At 43.8% G+C, this 7,344-nt stretch overlaps 2 protein-coding genes across 4 annotated transcripts in view; one reads left to right on the forward strand and one right to left on the reverse strand.

The window, feature by feature from the left end:
- LOC115103790 (anaphase-promoting complex subunit 11) overlaps positions 1–2,820 on the forward strand; it is a 24,743-nt gene extending 21,923 nt beyond the window's left edge. For 2 of the 3 annotated variants that reach the window (XM_065006269.1, XM_029624722.2), the window contains exons 2-3: positions 627–746; positions 2,488–2,820. In XM_065006269.1, the coding sequence (XP_064862341.1) occupies positions 627–746; positions 2,488–2,633 (266 nt within the window). In that variant the 3' untranslated portion in view covers positions 2,634–2,820. Of the gene's footprint in view, positions 1–5; positions 231–626; positions 747–2,487 lie in introns of those variants that run through there. The other variant, XM_065006270.1, reaches the window with a different exon arrangement.
- A 528-nt stretch (positions 2,821–3,348) lies between these two features.
- On the reverse strand, positions 3,349–7,160 carry LOC115103791 (protein phosphatase 1 regulatory subunit 27-like). Its single transcript, XM_029624723.2, has 3 exons — positions 5,908–7,160; positions 5,467–5,617; positions 3,349–4,973 (listed from the first exon to the last, which is right to left on the reverse strand). Exons 1-3 carry the CDS (start codon positions 6,137–6,139, stop codon positions 4,844–4,846), a joined length of 513 nt encoding a protein of 170 aa, XP_029480583.1. The 5' UTR covers positions 6,140–7,160; the 3' UTR covers positions 3,349–4,843.
- Positions 7,161–7,344: the final 184 nt, after the last annotated feature.

Consider the following 7,344-nt stretch of genomic DNA (forward strand, 5'->3'; position numbering starts at 1 on the left):
TACCTTTCTGGTTGGGGGGACAGTCAAAAGAGACCACCATATATTTATTTTTGACAATATTTGTTAGATTTTTCAATTTCAATTCGTTCTCAAATGTAAATAAATCAAAGGAAAAGACGATACACTACATACCCTGGTTCGATTCCAGGCTGTATCACAACCGGCCGTGATTGGGAGTCCCATAGGGCGGCGCACAATTGGCCTAGCGTCCTCCGGGTTAGGCCGTCATTGTAAATACTAATTTGTTCTTAATTTGTTGCCTAGTTAAATAAACATCGCTCTGGATGGCAGTGTTGTACCTCTTTATCCTCCACGGACATGGGTGGCGATGTTTTCCCCCGATTCGAGGATGTAACGTTAAATGTGTCGGGAACTCTCAGGAAATGTTTTGTCTTCATTTTAAAATCTTAATACATTTTACTTAAAAGCAAGTTATTCCAAATGTCAACAGCGAAGTAACATCATGTGTTGCACCAGCTTTCTAGACGAGCAAACATGAAATTAAACTACTGTGTACAGCTGGTTACTGTAACGGTAGCTAGCTACTAAGCTAACGTGAAGAGGTCTAACGTTAGTAGTTAGCTAGGCTAGCCACTTTGAACATTCATACAACGTGTGCCCATCAGGTTCACGGGAGATGAAGGTTAAAATCAAGCAGTGGAACGGCGTGGCATCCTGGCTGTGGATGGCCAATGATGAGAACTGTGGGATCTGCAGGATGTCTTTTAATGGCTGCTGCCCAGACTGTGAGTTTCTATATAACGCTACTTACTACTGAATTATTCCACGTCTCATCAACATGTTACTAATTCCCTGGAATGAATGTATGCACAAACTCGATATGCTTCTTAGTGCATTCGGAAAGTTTCCAGTCTCCATGACTTTTTCCACATTTTGTTACGTTACAGCCTTATTCTAAAATGGATAAAAACATTTTAAAAATCCTCAGTAATGTACACACAATACCCGATATTGACAAAGTGAAAACAGGTATTCAGACCCTTTGCTATGAGACTCGAAATTGAGCTCAGGTGTCCATAAATTTCATTGATTGGACATGAATTGGAAAGGCACACACCTTTCTATATAAGGTCCCACGGTTGTGCGCATGTCAGAGCAAAAAAAAAAAAAAAAAAAAAAAAACAAGCCATGGGGTAGAGGGAATTGTCGGTAGAGCTCTGAGACAGGATTGTGTCTAGGCACAGATCAGGGGAAGGGTACCAAAAAATGTCTGGAGCATTGAAGGTCCCCAAGAACAAAGTGGCCTCCACCATTCTTAAATGGAAGAAGTTTGGAACCACCAAGACTCTTCCTAGAGTTGGCCGCCCGGCCAAACTGAGCAATCGGGAGAAAAGGGCCATGGTCAAGGAGGTGACCAAGAACCCGATGGTCACTCTGACAGAGCTCTAGAGTTCTTCTGTGGCGATAGGAGAACCTTCCAGATGGACAACTGTCTGCAGCATTCCACCAATCGGGCCTTTATGGTAGAGTGGCCAGATGGGAGCCACTCCTCAGTAAAAGGCACATGACAGCCCTCTTGGAGTTTGCCCAAAGGCACCTAAAGGACTCTGACCATGGAAACAAGATTCTCCGGTATGATGAAACCAAGATTGAACTCTTTGTCCTGAATGCCAAGCGTCACATCTGGAGGAAACCTGGCACTACGGGGAAGCATGGTGCTGGCATATTCATACAATGGGGATGTTTTTCAGCGGCAGGCACTGGGAGACTAGTCAGGATTGAGGCAAATATGAACGTAGCAAAGTAGAGAGAGATCCTTGATGAAAACCTGCTCCAGAGTGCTCAGGACCTCAGACTGGGGTGAAGGTTCACCTTCCAACAGGACAACATTACTAAGCACACAGCCAAGACAACGCAGGAGTGGCTTCGGGACAAGTCTCTGAATGTCCTTGAGTGGCCCAGCCAGAACCTAGACTTGATCCCGATCGAACATCTCCGGAGAGACCTGAAAATAACTGTGCAGCAACGCTCCCCAGCCAACCGGACAGCGCTTGAGAGGATCTGCAGAGAAGCATGGAAGAAACTCCCCAAATACAGGTGTGCCAAGCTTGTAGTGTCATACCCAAGAAGACTCGGCTGTAATCACTGCCAAAAGTGCTTCAACAAAGTACTGAGTAGAGGGTCTGAATAGTTATGTTGTGATACTTCATTTAATTTTTTATAAATTAGCAAAAATGTATAACCTGTTTTTGCTTTGTCATTATGTGGTATTGTGTGTAGATTGATGAAGAAAACATCTAAATAATACCTTTTAGAATAAGGCTGTAATGTAACAAAATGTGGAAAAAGTCAAGGGGTCTGAATACTTTCTGAATGCACTGTATGTCTATTGATACATTCATATCTTGATGGTCATGCATAAATTGTTCTTTTTGATGTCATGGCGTGTTCAACATTGTGACTATATGGACACTTATCCTCTCTCTTGAGGGGAGACTTTTCAGCAACATAATGTCTACTTTCCAGGTAAGGTTCCTGGAGATGACTGCCCATTGGTCTGGGGCCAGTGCTCCCACTGCTTCCACATGCACTGCATCCTCAAATGGCTCAACTCCCAGCAGGTCCAGCAGCAGTGCCCCATGTGTCGGCAGGAGTGGAAGTTCAAAGAATGAGCTCATCTGGAGAACATCACTCGAATGCCTTTCAAATAGACTGATGCGTCACAATCAGAGGATTCTAGTGTTTCAGAATACATATGTTTTTGTTGTACATTTCCAGCTACTTTTTTTTCTTCTCTGAGGCTGTCATTGTTTGTATTATGTGGAGGGGTGGGTGAATAAATATGTGATTAGGATTTAATCTTGACCTGCTACTGTACTGATAATTTATATAGTGGTTTTCTCAAACTCGGTTATTTACATTGTATGCGAGTAATTCTCCTCTTTAACAAGCTGACCAATGATTCATCAATGCAAATTAATTGAATTGGTATCAATAGCCCCTGAGATTTACTGTGTACAAAACATTAGGAACACCTGCTCTTTCCATGACACTGACCAGGTGACAGCTATGATCCCTTGCTGATGGCACTTGTTAAATCCACTTCAATCAGTGTAGATGAAGCCTTGAGACAAATGACATATGGATTGTGTGTGTGTGCCATTTGAGGGTGAATGGGCAAGACCAAAAATGTAAGTCTTCGACTCCAATGCTTCCCACAGTCGTGTCACGTTGGCTAGATGTCCTTTGGGTGGTGGACCATTCTTGATAAACACGGGAAACTGTTAAGCATGAAAAACTCAGCAGCGTTGCAATTCTTTACACACAAACCAGTGCGCCTGGCACCTACTACCCCATTCAAAAGCACTTACATTTTTTGTAGGCCAGCATCCCTGTGGAACACTTGACACCTTGTAGAGTCCATGCCTGACAAATGTAGGCATTTATGAGGGCGAAAGGGGTTGCAACTCAATATGAGTAAGGCGTTCCTTATGTTTTGTTCACTGTATATGCTCTATTGTTTTGACGGTCAAGACCACGCGGAACAAACCAAAAGTAGAGCCCCACCTGAAGTACATAGCAACTTCTCTCAAACCACTCTACAGGGTCAGCTACATACAGTCCACTAATACATTAGGGGTATGATAGTTTGATGCTAGATATGTGGTGTACGGGAAACTTCCACTCTTAATACTGATGGGGGTATTTTCTTGTGGCTAAAGCACAACCCTGACTTGGCTTTTGATTTTCTCAGCCGCCCATGCCCAAATTCTACTTGTCTCTCTAAATCCATCAGAAACCAGCACCTCAGCCAATACTGTACAGTACTCATTGTGCAGAGGCATGGATAATCACCTTCCTGCAGAGAGCTGGTCCAATTAACAATCATTAACTTGATCTCCGGCCGGAGCCGGCCTACCGGGAACTGTTACTTGCTTCAATGTTAGAAGTGCTTCTTAGTCCACCAAGGTTAATTGGAACCAAGTTTGGTTAAGTTCTTATACCAATAGTTTATAAAGACGAATAGATCACCACTAAGTTGTTTTAATATGAAACTATTTTAATGAAAAAATGTATAAAAGGCAATTATTTTCAAAGCGGTGTAACCACAATTGATTGCACACAGTTTCAGTTGTGATTGTAAAAACAATTGTAAACACACAATTAGCCATTCCAGTGGTGTTTGCACATGTATAGAGGTAAAGTGCAATGTACATATTCATGTGGTACATATGCAGTCTTTGTTTTTCAAATTTAAAAGTTGTATGATGTAAATGACAAACCTTGAACAATAAACGCTGTCAGTAGGTAGAGTTGACCTATCACATTGGTTTACTGCGGTGGGCAGTAGGCCCCATTTCAGAATGGCCCTATGAGTCAGAGGACAACGACAGATCCATGTTTCAATTTGTAAGTCGCTCTGGATAAGAGCGTCTGCTAATGACTTAAATGTAAATGTTTCACAACTTCCAAAAAAAGCTTTCACACATCAACTATATAAAGTACTTCAAAAAGCTCATTACCAGACTGCTATCTAATTCATTTCCGTGCTGCGTTCACCCTGTATGAAAAAAGTACAAAAGCTAACTTCTGCACCTGCAAACAGCATTACAAAGCGATGCCTGCTGAGATTGCCTGAAGGAGCCCCTTTCCAGCAATAGTTCAGTTCACTCTCAAAGGCAACCATCTACTGTTGGCAGGCCGCCTTCCTCCCACCAGACCAGATATATGTCTCCAGGAGCTCTACAAGGGAGGGAGGGCACAGAATGACAATGTTCTACCGATCTGTCCATTTAATTCCATTGTCGAGGGTCAACCGGGAGGCCTGGGCGAGGAAGGAGACTGAAGATTCAGTGGAGTTTTAAAGTTAGATGAGGAGAGCTCAGTCGTCCTCCACCCCAAGCAGCCCCTTCAGCTCTCGAACCCCCGTGACCTCTGAGTCGATGAGATCGGCAGGTGTCTCCCCACACTCGTTTTCCGCCCGAGGGTCAGCGCCAATAGAAAGCAGGTACCTAGTGGGAGAAGCAGAAAAGAAGCATTCAGCCAGTGAAGAAAGTATCCAAATGGTATGTGCCTGCGCAGAGATAGTTAAACGTGAGACTCTTCAGAGGGTTAGAGGAATGTGGCGGATCCTCAGTGTAACCTACTGCGATTGGCGTACGAGGGCTACTCAAAATTCGGCCAATGCGTGTTTTGGTTTGTCTTGCTTGCAAGCACTTGACACTAAACCGGCGGTGTGAGCTGTGTCCCAGTGACGTAAAAACGGAATCTTCACCTATCCTGAAGTGCATTGAATTCCTGAACTGCAGGGACGCTGCATTGACATGGCCAGCAGCATAAATACGAGTTAGTCAGAGCATTCAAGGGTTCAAGTTGATGTTAATAGTACATCGGCTGAAGTCCCACTTGTGCGAGAGACCACTGACCTCGCTTAATGTGTGTGGATAAAAAAAACTAAAGCTAGTGACTGTAGATGTTGTGGGTATGCTAGGAGCGTTGACTCACTTGGCAATGTCAGGGAATCCGTCGCTGCAGGCCATGTGGAGAGGTGTCCAGCCCTCCTGGTCTCTCTGGTGGATGTCTGCTCCGTGCTTCACCAGCAGCTTCACACACTCCAGGTTCCCAGAGAGGACGGCCTCATGGATCGCTGCCATACCTGCAGAGCAGTCGATAGGAATGGATGGCAAATAGCATCAGTACAGGTTAATTGTAGGGACATTGAAGGGAACACTCAATGAACAGTTTATACCGAGGTATTACTCCATTACTGCACGTGCTACAGAGACAAGTCATTGCACCAATACTGGAGGGATTACAAATGAGCACGTCTTTGGAACTGTTAAGCCCAGTTGAAATCGAACCAGAACATGAAGATACTTCTGATGCTTCCAGCTCTTGAATGGATTAAAATGGTTTCATTGTTGTTCTTATTTCATGGTGACTCACCAGAGTGGTAGATGGTTTCCAGGCTGACCCTCCTCTTTCTGATGAAGAGTCTGATCCTGTCTAGCTCGCCCTGCCGGATGTAGTCCTGGAACACGATGTCGTTGGGGAAGTGGACGCTGCGGACTGGTTTGATCTGTGGAGAAGAGTGGGCGCAAGAAGAGCTGCTGGACTCTTTGGGGCCATAAGCCTTGATACCTCTAGACTGGCAGACTGGGTCCTGGTAGTACTTCATCCTTAAGAAAATTAAGTCTTGTTCAAAGATAAAAACTTCAGATGAAAATCTGCATTCCCTTTTCAGCAGTAAAATTATAAACCAAAAGGCAGTGAAATTGAATTAAGATATGTCCTTCAAAAAAGCCTTTCTTCTTTTGTCAATGGCTCTCGTGGTGCAGTGTCCTGTATGTTTCAGACAGCGGGGCAAGTCCTGTTCTGAAATCCAAGGCCTGTGTATAGACCTCTATATACTCTCTGCATGGCTATTTTAGGTTCTGTCACCTGACAGGTCAAGTTCTAGAACTGGATGATGAGTGACCCCCGGAGTTGGGTCCCTTCAACCATCCTGTCACAAGCACTGGACGCAGCTCATATCGCCAGCCATGACTGTAGCAATAACCACAGCTTCTGTTTTCACCCATAGCCTATTAGACACACTCGTCGTCCCCCCACTTTTGAACTTGACCCCTCCAGTTCCCAGATGCTCACCATTCAAGATGCATGACAGCCACTGGTCACGCACCACAGAAGGGCGAGAACCGTCTCGTAAATAGGACATAGAAGCCAATGCTAGTCATCGGGCCAAGAGGGTGTCAAGTGTCATGACTGGGCTTTTGAAAATAACATTGATAAGGCGCTTGATTTAGAAATAGGCAAATTAATCAGCCAGTCATATACGATGCATACCTCTAACTTTACAGAAAGGTAATCAGTCAATAAGGCTTTAGTTTGGTTGTGGGAAATTTACTGCAAGAGACTTAATCCAGTAAGCAGGACTTACAAATTGGCACTTTTTCTTAATTGAATCATAGTTACGAACAGAAGGACTTACTGTCCATGTGTTATAACCATTGGGCCCTAGTTACAACTATTTCAAATACATGGTTATATACGTTATTGCGGGTGTAGCAAACTGTTTGTGGAAGCTAGAAGCACGGCTGCCCTACCTGTCAGCGCCATCTTAATAGCTTACGTACAGTGGGGCAAAAAAGTATTTAGTCAGCCACCAATTGTGCATGTTCTCCCACTTAAAAAGATGAGAGAGGCCTGTAATTTTCATCATAGGTACACCAACTATGACAGACAAAATGAGGGGGAAAAAATCCAGAAAGTCACTTTGTAGGATTTTTAATGAATTTATTTGAAAATTATGGTGGAAAATAAGTATTTGATCAATAACAAATGTTTCTCAATACTTTGTTATATACCCTTTGTTGGCAATGA

This window comes from Oncorhynchus nerka, linkage group LG21, assembly GCF_034236695.1.
Source record: "Oncorhynchus nerka isolate Pitt River linkage group LG21, Oner_Uvic_2.0, whole genome shotgun sequence".
Lineage (NCBI taxonomy): Eukaryota > Metazoa > Chordata > Actinopteri > Salmoniformes > Salmonidae > Oncorhynchus > Oncorhynchus nerka.